This window comes from Enhydra lutris, unplaced genomic scaffold, assembly GCF_002288905.1.
Source record: "Enhydra lutris kenyoni isolate GAN:26980312 unplaced genomic scaffold, ASM228890v2 scaffoldscaffold9, whole genome shotgun sequence".
Lineage (NCBI taxonomy): Eukaryota > Metazoa > Chordata > Mammalia > Carnivora > Mustelidae > Enhydra > Enhydra lutris.
In genome coordinates, this window is record NW_019154093.1 from 52,526,762 (window position 1) to 52,550,242 (window position 23,481).

The following is a 23,481-nucleotide window of genomic DNA, read 5'->3' on the forward strand; positions in this document are numbered from 1 at the left end:
ATCTCACTTCACATATAAAAGTTGAAGAGTGACTTCAGAGTTTCAGAAGTGGGTTACTGCCCTAATATTAGAAAAGGAAGAAGAAAAGAAAAGCTTCAACATTCTATCACTGACTTTAACTTCTTTCCCCACATGAATTTTGTCCCCATCATTAACTGAAGGGTTTTGTTTTTCAAGGGTTTTGTGGGCTCCACTTTCATGGATGAGGACAGCATCTTAATTTCTTTCGCTGAAAAAAAGTAATTTAAAACAATGACTTCAGGCACAACTTCAAAATGAGATTTTAAACAGTTTAAGAGCTTCTAGACCCAGATGACATCCAATTATGTCAAAGTAAAACTATGTGTTAGGGGTCTTACCTTATCACCTTGCATTCCAGGGGGCCCCATTAATCCAGAAAGGCCTTGATTCCCCTAAGAACAAAACACAAACGGAAGTTTAATGTTATGAAAAGGAAGTGAAAATTAGAATTCCCTTGCTACAGGATTTCATCTTGGACATCAAAACCTTACTGCATTCATTTCTGATCTTCGCAGTCCGCCTCAAGTTCCACCTCTTTTCTGAGTCCTTTTGAGACTTTTTCTGAGGCTCCTGGTATTTCTCTCTTCCCACGCTGAGTGCCACTGTACTTCCCCGCCTCCATACTCCTGCTCCTTTTTCCCTGATGCTCTTTTCTCTAGGAATGAAAAAAACTCCCCAAATTCCTATAGTTCCAAGGTTTATTGTGTTTTAAAAAAAAGTTTACCTAAAAATCCTACAAGCACTTCGTGCGGCAGCTGCGGAGGGCTGGCTGCCTCCTAGCAGGACTCCCACTAGGAACTGGGTTGCAGGGAGCGAGGGCTCGGCTCAGGAGGCACACCAGAGAAAGGGACACTTCCGCTTCCGGCTACACTGGTATTGGCTGCTGCACCTCTGGGGAGTAAATGCTGTGAAAATTTTGGGGGAGGACGCGTGTTTGGCTCCAGCAGATGGGACTTCACCTATTAGGGCGGTCCATCTTCCTGATCCTGCAGATTTGATGAGGGCCTCTGAGCCCATCTTAGGATAGGAGGGAGAAAGTGTACTCATGTGAGGGGGAAGGAGTGTCTGGCGGGTAGAAGTGACGGTGGGAAAAAACAGAGGAGGCTGTGTAAACTGACAAAGAGAAAACACCACAAAGGAATGGGAAGATAATCTTGAGGCACTTTGCTGCAAGTGGTTTTTCTTTACTTCCCTTCCCCTCCGTCTTTCTGCTGCAACAAATATATTGTGTATTGAAAAAAAAACAATGTTGTGAAAGAAAAAAAGGGTACTTAGGTAATAATCCTAAATAAACTAAGTGACTGCATTGTGTTTAACGTTTACTGCACTATGTACTTTACTATGTCATCAAATTAAATAATCAGAACAGAAAAGAATGTTTCTGATGATGAACAATCTAATACCTTTCCATTTGTACTAACTTCATTTTAATACTTCTTGACATTTTACTAAGATGGCTTCCATTTGTGATGGGATGACCATTTTATACAGATTTTTTTTTTTTTTATATTCATTACTCTGATGGGGGGAAAGAAAGCTGCACTAGGAAACAGGTTATTGGAGGCTTATCTCCTTCCACTAGGTCTAATCATGGGTGGATCACTTAGATTTCCTTTTAAAGTTCCTCCACCAGGAAAATGAGAATAATATCTCACTTGACTTATAGGAAAGGAAAAAAGAAACACACCATTTAGTGGTTATTTTTGTGTGCCACTGAGATCCCAAAATGGCTTAACACTTAAACATGCTCTATGAGAGACGTTCTTTAATACATGTTCCATGCTGGAGGACTAGACCCTGCACTTCTTTTGTGTTATCACTGACAATATATTTATTGTAAAAATGGCTAAGTGATTAAAAATAAAACATAACTGTTTCCCAAACCCCTCAACTCTCACCAATATGATGTTCATATTTTATTTGTATTCATAATGTATGTGTATAACTGATATCTTGCCTCCTCAGTTTGAACCTAATCTTAAATGTAAATACAATGTCCAAGAAATGTTTTTAAATTTTACTATTCTAAAAATACATCTCTCAATTTTAAGAGTTGGATTTCACTTAAAGCTCAATGGCAATATATTATTAAATCCTGTATCTTACTACCTTACTCCTATATAATATGAACCATAATTAGTATATGACTAACAAAAAGGGAAAAAAGACTGACATACTTCCAAGCCTCAATTCCAATGCTGAACCATCCTATATTTCATACAGATACTGTACACATACCAAGCCACCCTATATCTTGTACAGGAAAGTCACAAGTGAAGATAAAACCAAGCATTTGATATAAATGTGAAGGCTTAATTTGGGGGTTTAAAGAAGTCACCAAAACAGAATGGGCTTTAATTTTTAAATTTTAAGTAAGAAATCAAATGTTCTATATTTAGATTTTTAAAAGATGGCATTTTGTTTCTCAGATTACAGGATATTTTTCCCCACAATAACTAAGGGACCAATGAAAATAAATTTCTAATAAATTTCCATTCTCTTTCTAAATTATTTATATTCAGTGAACTCAGTTCCATCACAGGAATAAAATTCTCAAGATTCTAGATTAAAAATTTTTTTGAGGATTTACTTTTTGATGTAATACCTGTAAAGTTCATTAAGATGATTTTTTTTTTTAAGTTTACAAGAGTTTCTGTAAGCCAATTAAAAGATCAGATTTCAGGGGTGCCTGGGTGGCTCAGTGGGTTAAAGCCTCTGCCTTCAGCTCAGGTCATGATCTCAGGGTTCTGGGATCAAGCCCCACATAGGGCTCTCTGCTCAGCCGGGAGCTTGCTTCCCCCTCTCTCTCTGCCTGCTTCTTTGCTTACTTGTGATCTCTCTCTCTGTCAAATAAATAAATAAAAATATTAAAAAAAAAAAAAAAGATCAGATTTCAACCCAGGAGCCACCAAAATTACTCAGGGATTCTAAAAGTTTGTGAATGTATACCATACAAAGAAAAACATCCTATAATTGTATCACACTTGTCCAAATAGAGATTCCCAGATGTATTCCTAAAGACTCCAATTTTATTCAGACTCACTAGAAAACAGTATCCTCGTCTTAACAAAGATTTTGTTGCTAGTTTTATTCAAAATGTTAGTTTCTTTTTACCTAAATGTGAATGTGTATGTTTTACAGCATTACAATAAAGTGAAATGCATACTAGACTAAAAGTCAAACAAATACATCATTAACTTAACCACTTACTATCAATGAGTCATTTAAATTCTAAGAATTCTGTTTTCCTAACTGGAAAACAAGATAATAATGAGTGCTTCTCTCAATTATTCAGGATTTGAAATGATAACGTACATGGAACTAGTCTAAAAAAGGCACAAACGGCATTAGAATTTATGTATTATTGTGTGTATGCCTTTTAACAGCAAATTTTTGAGATTAGGGTCACATACTGCTCTAATGTTTCACCCCACCCATCCCTAAAGGGTAGGTAGCACAACGGTGGGCCACAGTAGACACTCAATAAAATAATGTGAATATTTTAATTAATATATTAAGCTGATGATATAATTTATTTTTCAAATATTTCTTCCTTCATTCAAGTTCTCTACCTTCTCTGTCTGATACATTCTCTAGTTTTCTATCTCCTCCATCTGATATCAAGTAAAATCTACATTTTAAAAAGGTAAAAATGAATTTTTAGTGCATGAAATATATTACCATGATTTTATTCCTTGGGCAACTAATTACCTTTTCTCCAGGTACAGCTTGACCAGGGGAAAATCCTGGATCTCCTTTGGGGCCCTAGGTAAAATAATTATAAAACACTTTGTGAAGCATAAATTATACACAGTATAATACACTTTTTCAATTGAATGCATTATAAAATGACATATATATTATATGGTATTAAAATTATTTTAAATTGAGATGGGCATGCATTATTTGCTTTTTTATTGTACATTTTTATTAGCCTCATTTTTAAATCCTGAGAAGACTGTCAGACATGGATGATTTTAAAAATCTAATAGTTATGCTACCATTGAAACATCTTTCCTTAAGGGACCTATATAAAGGCTCCATTAACATCCACTTTTGTGACATATTCAGTTATAACTCCTACTTTAGCATTGGAAAACTAGTCACTTTTAGTAAAAAAAATCTGCTTATAATTCTTAAAATTTTATGATACCATTCCAAGTTTAAATATTTTCCAAAATCTTGCAACGTACATACATTACTTTTATAATAAAAAATAAATCAGAAATACCTCTAATTGCCAAAATATATATAAAAATAGATACTTTTCCTACTTTGGGAATCTTATATTTTACATTTCAAGAGAAATATGACATTAGGTTTCAACGAAATTTTTTTGCACAATATTAATCTTTCTTACTATGCTTACTGGCAAAGGATCTCTTTTTCTATTTCCCATCTCATAAAATTAAGAGGCCACAATTCAGACTCTCTATAATTCTAATTATGATTTCATTACCATTCTCAACTAGTAATAATTTCCATTCCTAGAGAGTTCTAAATGCTATTTTCATTCTATGAGAAATAGTCATGAGTTCTTCCACAAATTCAGGGATGCTTTCAAATACCACTCAAACTGAAGAGAAGAGGGAAGACCAAAAGGAAAGTCTTTCCTGTTCTCCATTTTATGAGTCTTCCCATTTCACAAATTAGAAATAAATCCTCACTGGCTAAATGGCCTATATTCTTGAATCAAAGAAAATTTTTAAGGAAAGGTTGTTTTCCAGGTTGACCTCTCCCTTTCCATAGCTACCACAACTTCTATTATTAAGCCTACAATTTTAGGCCATTGATTACAAAATTATGGAACCTGAGAAAGAGCTTTAATGATATCTCAATATTTAAGAACTCAATCCATTCTCCAGAAAAAAAGTTAATATAGTTAGAATTTATAAGAGATATTACAGCTTATCTAGTAAAACACATTTTATAGACAGAGGGGCAATGAAGTTCAGAAATGTTAAATGACTTGATTAAAGTTGCTTAGAAAAGTACTGGCAAACTGGGTTAATTTTTTTTTCTCATGTCACAATGTCTATTAAATAAAAATCATACTTATTGGTTTTAATTTACAGTCTTTTATTATAAAACCTGACCAACTGATTTGAGGCAATATGTACAAAGAATTTTTAAAGAACTTAAGAAATGATAGCCCTTGAGAATTTTAAATATAATAAAATTCTTACATTTAAACTTTAAATATAATAAAATTTTTACTTATAAATATCACATTAAAAATTCTTATTTTTAGGTTCTTTCCAAATTTCCTATTATCTGTCTACTTTCTCTTATCAACTAATTTAACATTTCATCCTCATTAGAAAAAAAACTCTGAGAACATGGATAAAAGTAATCAATTGATCAATAAAAATCATATTTAAAGAAAGCTTTTTCTTATTCATAAGGCTTACGTATCTAGGCAACATATTTAAAGAAATACATGCTAAATCTCTTTTATTCCCACACAAATGTGCTTGAGTTTATTGATCAACTTGTTCTACAACCAATTCTAGTCTTCATGAAGGGAATGCTCTTAACTTGGCCAGTCGTGGGTTGGGATCCTCCTTAGTATAAAATGCATGAGCAGAGATTATTGAACATACCAATTTTACCTAATGTCAAAGAAGTAGGGTATATTTCTCTGCATTAAAAAAGACCCCAAAATTTCTTGCTTTCTTCCTCATTTTGTTTTAATTCTACGACTCCCAACACACTTTTAGTCGTACTTGATTGGTTTTTCAAATCCCTTTTCAAATCAAAAAATAAATATAATTGACTTTGACTTTCAATACGGACTTCTACATGACTTTTGTTAAAGGAGCTATATATCCTTTTGAGTGTAAGAGGAAAAGGAAATTGCCTACTCTTTATTACTCAAAGAATTCTCAAAGTCCCACCTATTCTACTATTCTGCTATAGTCTATATATGGATGATTTTATAAATAATTTTTCGGCACAGCTCTTTCAGACTATTATTGGGTCTCTGAGGGCCCTCTGTCTAGTGAGGAAAACTTCTTAAGTACTAGACCCATTAATATGTTAGAACAGATTTATCAGATTAGAGACCATTCAATATAATGGAAAGAACACTGGGACTTAGAGTGAAAACACTGAACAATCATTTAAGCTCTCTGAATTCGAGATTCCTCTTCTATAAAATGGAAATAAGAATAATAATATCTGCCTAGTTTAGCTTGTAAGATATAGGTAAAATTCTCTATAGAGTATATATATGTAAGTATTAAAAATATCAAGACCAGAGACAATCATTAAAATCTATTTTACAATTATTGCCATCTTAAAAAGCAGAGAATACAATTTGTGAATGAATCATTGATGAAACAGCAAAATTTAAACAAAAAGAATTTGGAATTAAGAATTCAAATATGGATGAGCTAAATTAGGAGAGTCCCATAAAAGAAACACTAAATGACATGATCTTGAGGTAACATCACTTGAATATTCCTCACTTTAACATTACAAATAACTATATGACCTCCATAATACTTGAAGCATAAAATTTGAAGCATTACATTCTCTAAGCAATACTTCCTATCTTTTTAGCTCACTCTCTAAGCAGCCACAACAATTATTTGACCTACTGCAACTGCTAATATGTGATCCCACCATATTTTCAGTGTCTCATCCCCATGTGGCCTAACTTCCATCCTTAAGCAGCCTAAACACCAAGGTCTGACATTATAATCACTTCCTTGCATACATAAGTGGCACCACTTTTTCTTTCTCCCTCTGTCTTACAAGCTTATCTAGAAATTCTTAAATCTAGAATCTAGACACCTCTTCTGTCCCATCCCCTAGTAGCTAAATGTGACTAAGAGAAAATAATCATGCTGACAAACCTCACTTTAAATTCATGACTTTTTACATTAATTGGTTTTGTTTTCTTTTGTTTTTGATATGTCTAATAATTATCTTAGTCAATTCACTTTTCCATTTTCATAGATAATTATTTCATAACTCTTGCTCTCCACTCTAAGTGGGTGATCTTGTTTTTAACATTTACAACTTGTCTCAACCAAATCCACAACCCACATAAATCTGTTCCAAAAATACTCTGCCTTCATTACCAAACCCACTATTCTCTCTCAATTATTTTCTCTCATAACTGATCCATTGTCTTCCCTACATTATTTTAATTTTTATTTCTTCCCAGGATAATTGATATCACCAAGTAAACACACTGTAATTCCTCCAATCTTAAAAAACAACTTTCTTTGAGCTACATCTCCCTTCTCTGCTCCATTACACTATTTTGAAAGCAAAACTCCTGTACTAATGAGGAGACTTCTTCCATTCTCTCTTGGACTTAACCCACTCAGGCTATTGTCCTTACCCTACCTCATTGTCATTCTTTCTCAGTCTCCTTTGCTAGTTCCTCTTCTTCGTCCTAATATACTAAACTCTGGGATACTCAAAGATTTGGTCTTTGGAAAATTCTCTGTCTATATACATCCATAGGTCAAAATACATAAAACAATTATTTGAATGCATAGGAGAACAATCAAAAAGCAGGACACACTGGAGGGGATTCAAGAAAAGAACCGCACTTGGTACAGTACACAATTATACAACTTTTCTTCCTCTTCTTCTTCTTCTTCTGGAGATTTTATTTATTTACTTATTTGAGAGAGAGAGAATGAGAACAAGTGAGCGTGAGAAGGGGAAGGTCAGATGGAGAAGGAGACCCCTTGCTAAGGAGGGAGCCTGATGTGGGACTTGATCCTGGGACTCCAGGATCATGACCTGAGCTGAAGGCAGTCACTCAACCAACTGAGCTACCTTACAACTTTTCTTCTAAGGACCCTCCACAGTCTGCATGGAATGACTAGAATTCAAGCAGAAAACCGTAGATGTTTTGGCTAATAGTGTCAGAGGACAGAGTGTGAGACTACCTGAATAACTGTAAGTTGAGATGGGAAATCCTAGAGAAAAAAGAAAAGAACAGATGAAAAGAAATGAAAAAAGAAAGAGGACAGCTTCCCCCCAAAATCTAGATAAAGACTCTCTTCAATTCTTGGCTGATCCTAAATGTGGTTGCATGAGATGGATTCTGGAGTTCACCAAAAAGCAACAACCAGAAGGCTAAAATAATTGAATATAAATTTTAGCTGCTGGCTGCAGGGGAAATAATTTGGGATTTGAGTCACATCACTTTAAGGGACATGGTAAATGCCTTGGTAATCACCTTTCCATTGAAATTCAGGAAGGGCTATACTTTAGAAGCAAGCATTATATGCTTGGACTAACACTAACACTATAAGCAAAACTAAAACAAATCTGTCCCTTAAAAAAGTTGCCAAAACCTATACAAGTTTAAGATGATGAGCCAGTTATTTAATTGTTATTTAATTAATAATTTAAATAATTGTTATAATTGTTTATAAATTATTACAATTATTTATAATAATTTAAGCAATTATTATAAACAATTATTTAAATAATTGTTTAAATTATTAACTAAAATAAATAATTTAAGTTATTTAATTGTTGAACAAAAAAAAATCAGCCATTATCAAAGGATTTCAGAGAAAGCTAACAGAATCTAAAGTTCTTCCACATATTAAACATAATATGCAATACATAATCAAATGTTTCTAGGCATACAAAGAAAAGCAAGATCTGACCTGCATTAAAGAGAAAAGTGGTCAATACAAACAGACCTCAAAAGGATCCATATACTGGAATTAACAGCAGAGGATTTTAAATTGACTATAATAAATATATTTAAAGATGTAAGGTAAATGATCATCATAATTAGTGAACACAGATATATCAGCAGACAAGTGAAAACTACACAAAAAAGAACAGTAGAATCCTAGAACTGATAATATAGTATCTGAAATGAAAAATTTTCTGGATGAGATTAACAATATATTATAGAAGGCAGAAATTAAGTTTAGTAAACTTAAGGAGAGATCCATAGAAATTAACTAATCTGAAGTAAAGAAGAAAAAAATGAAAAAATGAACAAAGTTCTAGTGACCTGTGAGACAACATGAAGTAGTCTAACATACATGGAGTCCCAGAAGGAAAAGAGAGAAAGAATGGGACAGAAAGATTACTTGAAAAAGTAATAGCCAAAAATATCCCAGATTCATTACAGAAAGACCAAAAACTTACAGATCCAAGACATTCAGTGAATTCCAAACAAGAGATATCTAAGGGAAACCACCCCTATGTACATTGTCATCAAACTGCTGAAAGCCAGGCAAAGAGAAATACCTCAAGAGCAGCCTACGAATAATGACACATTACACAAAAGGGAATAACAAGGTGACTAATGATTAACTTTTTATCAGAAACAGTGTAGATTACAAGACAAGAACCACAAGTATCTTTTTTTTTAAAGATTTTATTTATTTGACGGAGAAAGATCACAAGTAGGCAGAGAGGCAGGCAGAGAGAGAGAGAGGAAGAAGCAGGCTCCCTGCCAAGCAGAGAGCCCAACACCGAATTCGATCCCAGGACCCCGAGATCATGACCTGAGCTGAAAGCAGAGGCTCAACCCACTGAGCCACCCAGGCGCCCCAAAAATATCTTTAAAGAACTGGAACAAAGACACTCTCAACCAAGATTTCTATATTCTATAAAAATATACTTCAAAGAACATATATAAAACAAATTTCAGGTAAATAAAAACCAAGATAATTCAACACCAGCACAATTGTTCCCCAAGAAATATTGAAGGAACTTCTTTTAGCTAAAGGGAAATGATACCAACTAGAAATTACATCCATAGGAAGAAATGAAAAGCCCTGGAAATGAAAATAAATGAAGAAATATTAAATGACTCCCTTGTTTGTTTCTTCTCTTAATTTCTTTAAAGACTGATCACTTAATACAAAAATTACTACATTGTACTTTAGGGTTTATAATGATATAGATGTAAAATAAATGACAATAAAACACAAAGGATTATATAAATATAATCATAATGTCATAAGGGTCTTATATTTTAAATGAACTGTTACCATATTAACTCTAGTAAACTAGAATGCGTTAAGGATGGATATTGTAATTTCTAAAGCAACTATTAAAATCAATCAGTCAGAGATACAGCTGAAATGTCAATAGAGAAATTATATGGAATACTATGGAATATTTTATTAACCCAAAAGAAGGCAAAAAAGGAGGAATGAAGACCATAAAACATCTGAGATAAATGGAAAAGAAATGACAATGTAGGTGAGACCAAATCATATCAATAATTACACAAATATAAATGGACTTAACATTCCAATTAAAATCAGAGATTATCAGACCAGATAAACAAGCAAGATCTAATATGTATTGTCTATAAGAAGTATATTTTAAATATAGAAAGGTAAAGGAAAAGAAAAATATATACCAGTTAAACAATAATCATAAAAAAGCTGGTGTAAAGGTACCACCAGAGATAAGGAGAGACACTTGATAATGATAGAAAGGATCAGTTCATTAAAAAGACACAACAATCCTTAAACATGTAATGCACAACACAGAGCTGCAAAGTAAATGAACCTAACATTGACTAAATATTTCCTAAACACTAAACAGAGAAACAGACAAATCCAAATAATAGTTGGCTGTTTTAACACACCTCTCTCAGTAATTAATGGAATAACTATATTTAAAAAAAAAAAAAAAAAAAAAACAACCAGTAAGGATAGAGAAAATTTGACCATCATCAACCACCTTAGTCTAATTGGTATTTATTGGACACTATAACCAAAAACTACAAAATACACAATATTTTAAACTTTGCAGCAAGGAAGAGAGTGGCATGATATATTCAAAGTGCTAAAAAAAAAAAAAAAAAAAAAATCTGCAGCTAAGAATACTCCATCCAGCACAGATATCATTCAGAATAGAAGGAGATATAAAGAGCTTCATAGATGAACAAGACCTAAAGGAGTTCATGACCACTAAACCAGCCCTACAAGAAATGTCGAAGGGGATTCTTTTGGTGGAAAGGAAAGACCATAAATAAGAGTATGAAAATAAGTATATCTATAAAAATCAGTCAAGGGATTAAAAAAATAAAAAGATGTGATGTATGACACCATATATCTAAAATGTGGTGGGGAGAGGAGTAAAGAATGAGTTCAAACAAAAATGACCATTAATTTAATATAGACTGCTATATGCATAAAATGTTATACAAAAACCTAATGATAACCACAAATCGAAAACCAGTAATAGATATGTAAAGAATAAGGTGAAAGGAAACCAAATATATCCCGAAAGAAAATGAGCAAACCATGAAAGAGAGCAAGATAAGAAAGGATCAAAGAAAAATCACAAAACAACCACTAAAAAGGTAACAAAACAGCAGTATTTGATATATTTGATACAAATCTATCAATAACTACTGGGAATGGACTAAATGCTCCAACCAAAAGACAGCAGAGTAACAGAGGGGATAAAAAAAGACCATCTATGTACTATCTACAGGAGACTCCTTCAGCCCTAAAGACACCAGCAAACTGAAAGTGAGAGGATGATAGTCAATTTATCATGCAAATGCATGTGATAAAAAGAAGCTGGAGTAGCACTACTTACATCAGACAAAACAGACTTTAAAACAAAGATTGTAACAAGAGACAAAGAAGGACACTAATCACAAAGGAATCAATCCAACAAGAAGATATAACAATTGTAAATATTTATACACCCAACATGGGAGCACCAAATACGTAAAACAGTTAACAATAACATGAAGAAACTAATCAATAGTAATACAATAATAGTAGGGCACTGTAACACTTACATCAATGGACAGATCATCCAAAGATAAAATCAACAAGAGTAACTTTGAATGACACACAAGATCACATGGATTTAACAGATATATACAGACTATTCCACCCTAAAATGGTAGAACACACATTCTTTTCAAGTGCACAAGGAACACTCTCCAGAATAGATCACATACTAGATCACAAAAGAAGTCTCAACAAATTCAGAAAGATCAGTCATACATATTTTCTGACTACAATGTTATGAAACCAGAAATCACTGTAAGAAAAAATATGGAAAGAGCACAAATACATGGAGATTAAATAACATGCTACTAAACAATTAATAGGTTAACCAAGAAATTAAAGGAAAAAATAAACTTACATGGAAGTAAATGAAAATGAAAATATACAGGTCCAAAATATTTGAGATGTAGCAAAAGTGGTTCTAAGAGGAAAGTTTATAGCAATATAGACTACCTCAAGAAGCAAGGAAAATCTCAATTAACAAGCTAAACTTACACCTCACAGAGCTAGGAAAAACAAAACAAAACAAAACAAAACCAGCAAAAGGAAGGAAATAAAGATTAAAGCAGATATAAATGATATAGAAACTAAAAAAAAAAAAAAATAATAATAATAATAATAGAACAGATCAATAAAACCAGGAGCTTGTTCTTTGAAAAGATCAACAAAACTGATAAACCTCTAGCCAGACTTGAAGGAAGGAAGGAAGGAAGGAAGGAAGAAAAGAAGGGCTCAAAATCACAAATGAGAGAGAAATAACAGCCAACATTGAAGTGGGAAACAGAGACAGAAGAAAATCATTAAAATTCCTTACCTACTGACAAGCCCTTGAAAGAGAGTGGCTCTCCCCTGGGGACTCAACTGCCCTCACCTTGAGGTTTTGCTAAGGACAATCCTAGCCTGACCGACCCCCTACTCCAACAGGTCCAACCAGGATCCTGTAAGTCTACTTTAACAATTCCTTTAGGAAACTTTATCTCTAAACGGCCAAGATAGTGTTGACAATCATTCCCAAGCATATGGCCCACTGATATACATCTAAAGGGTCTCAGGAGAAGGTTTTATTACTGATAATGAATAACCTTTTCCCCAGACAATAGCTAGCCCCTCAAGGTCCTAGAAACCTTGCTTCCAAAATTCTTTAGAGACTTACATCATCCATAATCCCCTTTGTCCTCACCCACCACTGAGTCCACCCCTACTCTGCCTTTAAAAACTCTGACTGTAATCTGGTTCCGGATCCAAGTCCCTACACCGCTGTGCTGTGTTGGGTATACTTGGGCCCAAGCTTAAGCTTGTTAAATAAACCCTCGTGTGATTGCATCGGTGTTGGTTCCTTGGTGTTGGCTCCTTGGTGATCTCTTGGACGTGAAAACTTGTGCATAACAAACATCACAGAAATACAAACAATTGTAAAAGAATATTATGAAAAATTATAGGTGGACGATTGGACAACCTAAAAGAAATGGGTAAGTTCCTGGGAACATATAACCAACCAAAACTTCCCAAAGCAGAAACAAAAAATTTGAACAGACCGATTACCAGTAATGAAATTGAATCAGTAATCAAAAAAATCCCAACAGGGACGCCTGGGTGGCTCAGTTGGTTAAGCAGCTGCCTTCGGCTCAGGTCATGATCCCAGCGTTCTGGGATCGAGTCCCGCATCGGGCTCCTTGCTCATCAGGGAGCCTGCTTCTCCCTCTGCCTCTGCCTGCCATTCTGTCTGCCTGTGCTTGCTCTCTCTCCCTCTCTCTCTCTGACAAATAATTAAATAAAATCTTTAAAAAAAAAAAAAAAATCCCAACAAACAGAAGTCCAGGACAGATGGTTTCACAGGTGACTTCTACCAAGCACTTAAAGAAGAATTAATATCTATCATTCTCAAACTATTCCAAAAAATAGAAGGGTAAGAGAAACTTCCAAATTCATTCTATGAGCCCAACATTGCTCTGATACCAAAACTAGGTAAAGATACCACCAAAGGAGAGAGGGAGAGAGAACTACATGCCAGTATCTCTGATGAACATAGATGCAAATTTCCTCAACAAAATATTTGCAAATGCAGCGTTGGTGGTATAGTGGTGAGCATAGCTGCCTTCCAACAATACATTTTAAAAATTACCACAATGAAGTGGGATTTATCCCTAAGATGCAAGGTAGTTTAATATTTACAAACCAATCAACATGATGTATCACATTAACAAGAGAAAGAAGAGGCTATGATTATTTCAATAGATGAGAAAAAGCATTTGATAAAACATAACATCCTTTCATGATAAAAGCTCTCAACAAAGTAGGTTGTGAGGGAACATACCTTAACATAATAAAGGTATGTATGAAAAACCCACAGCAAACATCATACTCAATGGGGAAAAACTGAAAGCTTTTCCCCTAAGATCAGGAACAAGACAAGGACGTCCGCTCTCTTCACTTTTATTCAACATAGTATTGGAAGTCTTAGCCAGAGTGAACAAACAATAAAAATAAAGAAAAGATATCAATTGGTAAGGAAGAAGTAAAACTTCCACTATTTACAGATGACAGGATGCTATGCATAGAAACTCTGAAGACTCCACCAAAAAACTACTAGAACCAACAGTTTAGTAAAGTTGCTGGACACAAAACTGATGCACAGAAGTATGTTGCATTTCTATACACTAATACTGAAGCAGCAGAAAGAGAAATTAAGGAATCAGTCCAATTTACAATTGCAACAATAATAATAAAATACTTAGGAATAAACTTAACCAAAGAAGTGAAAGACCTATAATCTGAAAACTATAAAACACTGATGAAAGAAATTGAAGATGACACAAACAAATGGAAAGACATTCCATGCTCATGGATTGGAAGAACAAATATTGTTAAAAATGTCTATATTACCCAAAGCAATCTACAGATTTAACGCAATCGCTATCAAAACACCAACACTATTTTTCTCAAAACTAAAACAAACAATCCTAAAATTTGTATGAAAACACAAAAGACCCTGAAAAACCAAAGCAATCTTGAAAAAGAAAAAGCTGGAGTTGCCACAATTCCAGACCTCAAGTTATATTACAAATCTGTAGTAATCAAAATAGTATGGTACTGACACAAAAATAGACAGATGGATCAATGGAACAGAAAAGAAATTCCAGAAATAAACTCACAATTATATGGTCAAATGATCTTCAACAAATCAGGAAAGAACATCCAGCGGGAAAAAGATAGTCTCTTCATCAAATGGTGCTGGGAAAACTGGACAGCTACGTGCAAAAGAATGAAACTGGACCACTTTCTTACACTATACACAAAAATAAATTCATAATGGATTAAAGAGCTAGATATGAGACCTGAAACGAGAAAAATCCTAGAAAAGAGCACATGCAATCATTTCTCTGACATCGACCATAGCAGTATTTTTCTAGATATGTTTCCCAAGGCAAGGGAAACAAAAGCAAAAATACACTATTGAGGCTACATCAAAAGAAAAACCTCTGTACAGCAAAGGAAACAATTAGCAAAACTAACCAACAACATATTGAATGGGAGAAGATATTTACAAATGACATAACTGAAAAAGGGTTAGTATCCAAAATATATAAAGAACTTAAAAACTCAACACTCAGAAACCAAATCATCCAACTAAAAAATGGGCAGAAGACACGGACAGACATTTCTCCAAAGAAGACATACAGATGGCCGACAGACAAATGAAAAGATGTTCATCATCACTGACGATCAGGAAAACAAAAATCAAAACTATAATTACCTCTTGTCTGTCAAAACAGCTAAAATTGAAAACACAAGAAATTAAGTGTTAGTGAGGATGTGGAGAAAAAAGAACCCTCGTGAGAATTGGTGGAACTAGAAACTGGTTGGGAATGTAAACTGGTGCAGCCACTCTAGAAAACCATATGGAAAAAAAAAAAAAGAAAGAAAGAAAACCATATGGAGGCTATTCAAAAAGTTAAAAATAGAACTACTCTATGATCCAGTAATTGCACTATAAGGTGTTTATACCCAAAATACATAAACAGTAATTCAAAAAGATACAGGCACTCTGGTGTTTATTGCAGCATTATTTACAAAAGTCAAATTATGGAAGCAGCCCAAGTCCACTGATAGATGAACAGACAAAGAAGATGTGGAGTGTGGGGGTATGTTTGTGGATGTATATATACTATTTGTAATGGAATATTATTCAGTCATAAAAAAGAATGAAATCTTGCCACTTGCGACAATATGGATGAAGGTAGAATATAATGCAAAATAAGTCAGTCAGAGAAAGACAAATACGATATGACCCCACTCATGTGCAATTTAAGAATAAAAAAAAAATGAGCAACAGAAAAGAATAAAAAAAAAAAAGAAAAGAAAAAACAAAAATCAGAATCTCAACTATAGAGAACAAACTGGTGGTTACTGGTGGGAGGTGGGTAGGGGGAATGGATAAAATAGGTGATGGGGATTAAAGAGTACACTTCTCGTGATGAGCACTGAGTAATATATAGAATTGTTGAACCATTATATTGTACGCTGAAACTAACAACACTGTTAAGTATATTGCCCCTTGTCCCTGCCTGCCTTTCTTCTGACAATCCTTCATTAATGTCAGCAAAAAAGACCATCAGCATGTTGATATTAACCTAACAGGCAGACAGATATATGACCAAAGTCCTGATTGGCATGACTCAGCACACCTTGATTGCTTAAGACAGTTCTGCAAAAGAGCTCATAAAAACCCCTAAACTTAGAAACTCTGAGGGCAACCCTCTGAGGTCCCCTCTTTCTCTGGGAGCTTTGTACTACTGCTCAATAAACTTCTCTTTGCTGCTCATCAATCTTAGTCTGGTCTACCTCTTCATTCTTCAAAGTGAGATGACCAAGAACCACGAGCACTTAAGGCAGAGAAATCCTGCCAACACAAGGGGCTACATCATCCGGCTCTGGCTATCTCTCCGACCTATCTTCCAGGATTTATCTCCATCAGCTTATCCTCAAAGACTCTCAAGCAGCCGCCTGCCTCAAGGCTTTTGGATTGACTGGGTTATTTTTGCTGTTCTTCAACCCTTTCCTCATCAGGATTGCAAAAATGGTTATTTTAAATTCTAACATGCTTTCCTCATTTCCTAGCTTTTTCTATAGAGAGAAAATACCTTTCATCAGCTATTTGGTTGTCCTGAGCTTAAGTTCTATTAAAAAAAAGCAAGATAATTTTATAAGAAAACTTTTTTCCTTCCCCTTATTTTTCTTCTATTTATCATTTTTCAAAATAATGATATTGTAGTATAATAAAAATATATATTTTGTCTTTGTTCTGGCTTCTGACAAAGAGCTCATAAAACCCTTGGAATTTCCTGAGTTCCACAAGTGTCTTTTGTTATTCATAACAATCCCCTCTGGCCACATCTGAGTTTATGCTAATGAGGTGACTCAGTGTGGTACCCATAGATAGCTTCAGGATGAGGGCTAGTCACCAGAAAGGCAAACAAGGGGCTAGAGGGTGGGAATTTAGGCGGAGTGGGGGGAGGGGAGGGTGAGAGATTGAAATACACAAACTTTTGAACAAAGCGATTCCAAGAGCTTCCAGGTTGGTGAACACATTAATATGCCCGGAAGGTGGCACACCTGGAGAGGGCGCCGAAGTTCTAAGCCCCCACCTTCCATATCCTGCCCTATATGCTCTTTTCCTAGCTATTCCTGAGTTGTATTCTTTATAATAGACTGAGAAATCTGTTTTCCTGAGTTTATGAGCTGTTCTAGTGCAGTATTAAGCCTGGGGGAGTGGGGGGTTGTGAGAACCCCTGAATTTGTAGTCAGTCAGACAGAAACATGAGCAGCCTGGACAACTCCTCTGTGGCTGTTGTCTCAAGTATACGCAGTGGAGTCTGACACTAACTCAGTGTTGAATATCCAGTTGGTGTGAGAGGATTTGATCATTTCAGAGATGTAATTCCTAAGCATCCTCTAAAGGTGACCAGAGAAGATTTGTCTGTATTGAGCATCATGATAACTCATGGATTTAGACATATTTGATGGGATTCAATCCACTGCAGTTATTATCCTTAATGAAGTCCATATCACATCACTCTTTGGCTAGAAGTCTTTCAGATCAGCTCCAGAATCCTTCTGACATGACCCTAATAATCTTTGGTACCCAGAAAGTAGCAGTTTTAGTAGAGTTAAGTCATATTTTAACTGAAATCACAGGCATAGAATCAAAGGAAAGGATCATATTCTTTTGTCTGGTCCTTTATAAGATGGCCCCTTTGTTGATCAGAATAACAGAAGCGCCTCAGTCTTCAACATTTTAACATATACTTTAACACTTTCAAAATGCTGGATTGAACATTTTTCATAGCAATTTGATTCAGCAAAAATTCTTAGAATGGGTCAACATCTATGCTCAATACATTTATTTATTCACATGTTAAGAAAATGGGACTTCTAGTTTAGAAGACATGGGGACACTGGGTCAAAATCAGGAATAGAAACAGCACTAAGATGATTCTTTGGGATTCAATATTAACTATTATTAATAACATTTAACTTAATATTACTAATGGGACATTGTTATTACAGTTTATTAAGGTTAGATGATTCATATAACTGGATTAAACTTGGATTTTTTTGTTTTATTGGCAAACTTTTTTTAAAATCTAATTTAATTTTAAAGTTTTTTGGTTTTTTTTTTTTTTTTGACAGAGATCACAAATAGGCAGAGAGGCAGGCAGAGAGAGAGGGGGAAGCAGGCTCCCTGCTGAGCAGAGATCCCTATGCTGGCTGGATCCCAGGACCCTCGGACCATGACCTGAGCCCAAGGCAGAGGCTTTAACCCACTGAGCCACCCAGGCGCCCCTAATCTAATTTAATTTTTAAAACGCTTTTTGAGTATAGTTGACACACAATGTTACATTAGTTTCAGATGTACAGTATAATGATTCAACATCTTTTTACATCATGCCACACTTACCACAAGTGTAACTACCATCTGTCACCATACAATGTTATTATAACATCACTGACTATATTCCTTATGCTGTGCCTTTTGTTCACATGACCTATTCATTCCATTACAGGTAGCCTGTATCTCCGGTTCCTATTCATTCCATTACAGGTAGCCTGTATCTCCGGTTCCCCTGCACCGATTTTGCCATCCCTCTTCCCTGTGGCAACCATCAGTTTGTTCTCTGTATTTACTTGTCTGATTCTGCTTTTTGTTTATTCATTTTTTGTTTTTTATTTATTTTAGGCTCTACATGTGGGTGAAATCATATATTTGTCTTTCTCAATAACTGGATTAAATTTGAAGGAACTATTGCACTTGACTAAAGTAATATAAACTGTGAATGTTTATGGCAAGGTTTTAAGTTTCCTTTAAGAAGTGTTTTTGGGAGGGGTGCCTGGGTGGCTCAGTAGTTTAAGCCTCTGCCTTCAGCTCAGGTCATGGTCTCGGGGTCCTGAGATCAGGCCCCACATCAGGCTCCCTACTCAGCGGGGGGCCTGCTTCTCTCCCCCCCCCCCCCCCGCCTGCCTCTCTACCTACTTGTGATCTCTCTCTCTTTCTCTCTCTCTGTCAAATAAATAAATAAAATCTTAAAAAAAAAAAAAAAAAGAAGTGTTTTTGGGAAAGGAACTATCTTGACTACAAATAGATTGCCTGGCCTAGAATTATAAGTATATGGTAGGCTAAAGATATAGACTCTGCATTGATTACTCAGGTTTAAAGATCTACTGCATATCTAATCATGTGTTTAATTAATAATAATAAAAATATTCATCACCCTGCAAATAAAGTTCATTAAATAGATAAATATGATAAACTGTGAACCCAGATGGCATTTTGCCAGCAAGAAAAAAAAAGCTATTCTCTCTGGTATATAAGAAATGGAATTAAACTTTCTTCTCTTTCTCCTTCTCCTTCTCCTTTTGTAACAACTTATTTACGCAAAAACACTCTCCAACAAATGATTTGAAGGGAGAGAATATGAAACTTAATCAATCTCAAAACAGCCTATTCCCAAAGTTTTTATAAAATCCCTAGTGTAGTTGCTTTTATTTTTTTATTCCTTTATTTTAGTCAAGTATATTTTATACACAGTGAAATGCTCTGATTTTAAGTGTTATCGTTTGATGAGTTTTGACAAATTAATATACCATACGTCATAGTCTTGTCAATATATAAAATATTGACATCACCCTAGTAAGTTTCTAAAGGGCCCTCCTCCGTCACCCTCCATGCCCACAAGAAAATACTATTGTGATCTTTTCCACTATAGGTTTGTTTTCCATGTTCTGGATGTTCATATACAATGTATTCTCATGCATTTTGTTTGCTTCTTTCCTTCAGCCCAATGTTTCTGAGACTCATTCATGTTGCTACATGTCAGTATTTAGCTCCTTTTTACTGCTGAGTAACATTGTATGGATAAACTAAAAACCTATTGTTAGAAACAGGTTCATTATAGTTTTTGACTTTATTTGTAAATAACCCTGCTATGAAATTCCAGTTAAGTCTCTTCAGATACTATTTCCTTTTTCTTGGGTAAATACTTAGGAATATAATTTCTGAGTCATAGGGTAGGTTATGTTCAACTTTATAAGAAACTGCCAAACTATATCCTCGGTCCTTGTACCACTTTATACTCCCTCTAGCAGTGTGTATGGGTTGCAGACGCTCTAACTCCTTGCCAACATTTAGTGTTTATAGTCTTTTTAATTTTAGCCATTCTGGTGGGTGTGGAGTGGTAATTAATTGTGACTGTATTTGCATTTTCCTTGTGACTAATAATGTCAAGCAGTTTATTGACCATTTTGGAATTCATTTCTTGTAATTTTTCTTAGAAGTTCACTATTTCTACCATTAGTCTCCTGATTTCAGTTAATGAGCCCAATAGTTTTTATTTTGAATCATGTTAGTGCTACTAATGTTGAAAAAAATTGCTATGTAGCCACTAAAATTTTGTGTGGCACTTCATTCTGTTATTTAACAATTTAACAACATAGTTCCCAACTGCTAGAGATCAGTTTCACTCTTAATGCAGTTAATCTTTATATGTTATTATCAGTATCCACAGAATAAGCTGGAATGTTGGAATAGACATGTTTTGTTACTATTGTTAAATGAATTCCTAAAGTCTTTAAATTCTGTTAGGTTACCCCAACCCCACCCTTCCTCCTTTAGGTTGTGTTTTATAAATTAATTATTCGCTATTGTGCGAGACAACATGGTGTTAGGAAGAGAGTAAGACAGATTCACTTCTGAATATAACTCTATGAGTTATAAATTGTGTTACCTTGGTTAAGTACTAAGCTCGCTATGGATGTTTTCTTCTGTGCAAAGTAAAGTACTAATTTGAATAGTACTTTTAATTGAAATGAACCTGAATGAGATGCCAGACATAAAATAATTGTCAGAGATTAGAAGCTTAAGAAGTACTAGTTCTCCTTCTCTTATGATACCTGTGCCTTGTTACTAATGTGAATTCAGCTTTTTGGTTCAGTTTTACATTTATTGAGTCCCCAACACATGCTGGGCACTGGGCTAGATACAAATGCAAAAATGAGTAAGTTCTGGACCCTGCATTTAAACAATGAAGGTTTTATTAAGACCAACACATAGTGAGAACTCATTTTGTCTGAAAAGAGATGAGAACTACCAAGATCAGTTTACATTTCCTGTCCTTTATGAAAAATACCAATTTTATTGTAAAAGCAAAACAAAATAAAATGATTAGTTTTTGCATCAGTCTAGAATATTTCAGCAAAATAACCTTTATTCCCATGAATTTTAAAATAGCCTTATAAATAAAACCTATTTATATACTGTCTTAAGGTATTTTCATTCATAAGAATCATAAGACTCTTTTTGTTTTATTTACCAAATAAGAAGTGTGGTATTTTTAGCTAGTCACATTTCTAATTTGCCTAGTTGCTTTATAAGTAGCTCCTTCAAGAAAAGAAAAATAACATTTTCTTAAGTGTCAACCATATTATGCCAGATGTTTTATGTGCTTTAAATCATTTAACTTATATAAGGTACCTTTTGGTTCTAATGACTTTTATAAAGCCCATTAATCCAAATACGTTTGTATAGAAATTCCATTATGTGTTGCATTTCCTGTTTCAGTTAAACCTTTCTAAACTGCAATTGCCTTAATTTGCTCTTTCCATAGATTCAAGTAACCTCCCTTTGAAATGGACAGATTATCTCTTGTGCAAGAAACAAGACGACTTTTTAATACACTTTTCATAGAGGCCAACAACTCTACCTCTGCTATTCCTGCTAAATAATAACTGAGAAAAGAAAAATATTTGGCATTGTCTTCATACTTCAAAATTTCTTAAATTAGAAGAAATCTTTATTCCCTAAAGGAAAATAAATTCTATGATTGCATGTCAAAATCTATCATAAAGACCTTGCACTCTTCATTTTTTGCATTATCTTGAAAACAATTATAGGAAGATTATAAAGTTTGAATGTTCTATTGATCTTGGTTAATTTAAAATTCATGGTAAACATAAATAGGAATTTTTTTAATAAAACCACACCTGACAAGCCTTATTGGATGCATTTAAGACACAGTGGTGATTTTTAACACCTGTCATAAATCTAATGTCCTCTGCAAATATGTGCAATTAAAATAAATCATGGTCAGTTTTGGCTATTTTGGACATAATCATCAAATTATTAAGTTAAACATAAATTAAAGACTAATTCCAGCTTATAAAATTAAGTCTTTAAGAAGTCTAATTAGTTGCTTACAAATTAAAAGTAGGGCTTTTAAATTCCCTCATACAAGATCACATAAAAATATTTTATTGGTGAATATTTATAAATAGTCAAAATATATCCACACTACTAAATAAAATATTAAAACTTGAGATCCAGGAGAGCCTGGGTGACTTAGTCGGTTAAACATCTACCTTCAGCTCAGGTCATCATCCCAGGGTCCTGGGATCAAGTCCCACATCAGGCTCTCTGCTCATCAGAGAGCCTGCTTCTCCCTCTCCCTCTGCCTGCCACTATGCCTACTTATTGATCTCTCTCTCTTCTCTCTTTCTCAAATAAATAAATAAATAAAGTCTTAAAAAAAAAAGGCAACAAAACTTGAGATTCAAATTTTTATCTATCCTAGATCATTTTACCAAAAACACATTCATACCAGTCAATACTAAAAAATACACTGTTTTTAATCTTGAGAAAATAATAATTTTTTAATGCAGAGTTTTTCATTTTCTCAAATATGTTTCTTCTCTAAATACACACATTTTATTTTTTTATTTTTTAAGATTTTATTTATTTTTTCAAGAAAGAAAAAGTAAGAGCATAAGCAGAGGGGCAGAGGGAGAAGTAGAAGCAGACTCCCCACAGAGCAGGGAGCCTGATGCGAGGCTTGATCCAAGGACCCTGAGATCATGACCCGAGCTGAAGGCAGATGCTTAACTGATTGAGCCACTCAGTCACCTCTAAATATACACAGTTTAAAACTTTAATTAAATCAAATACTTTTCACTATCTCTATCTTTATTTCCTTCCCTTATTCTCCATATTACTCATTTGTTTGTTTTGAGTACCTGATTATTACTGAATGCGATAGGGAAAGGTGGGGGGGTGGAGAATAAAGCCATGTGGAAATTCCCCTCGCAAGTTCTCTCTCTTCCTTCATATTTGTATGGATGAGGTGGTGAGTAGGACTATAAGCTCCCT

General features: G+C 34.3%; 1 protein-coding gene across 1 annotated transcript in view; it reads right to left on the minus strand.

Moving 5' to 3' along the window:
• LOC111143380 (collagen type XXIV alpha 1 chain) overlaps positions 1 to 23,481 on the minus strand; it is a 388,577-nt gene that overhangs the window by 319,048 nt on the left and 46,048 nt on the right. The window contains exons 6-7 of the mRNA XM_022497083.1: positions 3,733 to 3,786; positions 360 to 413 (exon numbers count right to left, since the gene is read on the minus strand). Coding sequence (XP_022352791.1) covers positions 360 to 413; positions 3,733 to 3,786 — 108 coding nt within the window. The remainder of the gene's footprint in view (positions 1 to 359; positions 414 to 3,732; positions 3,787 to 23,481) is intronic.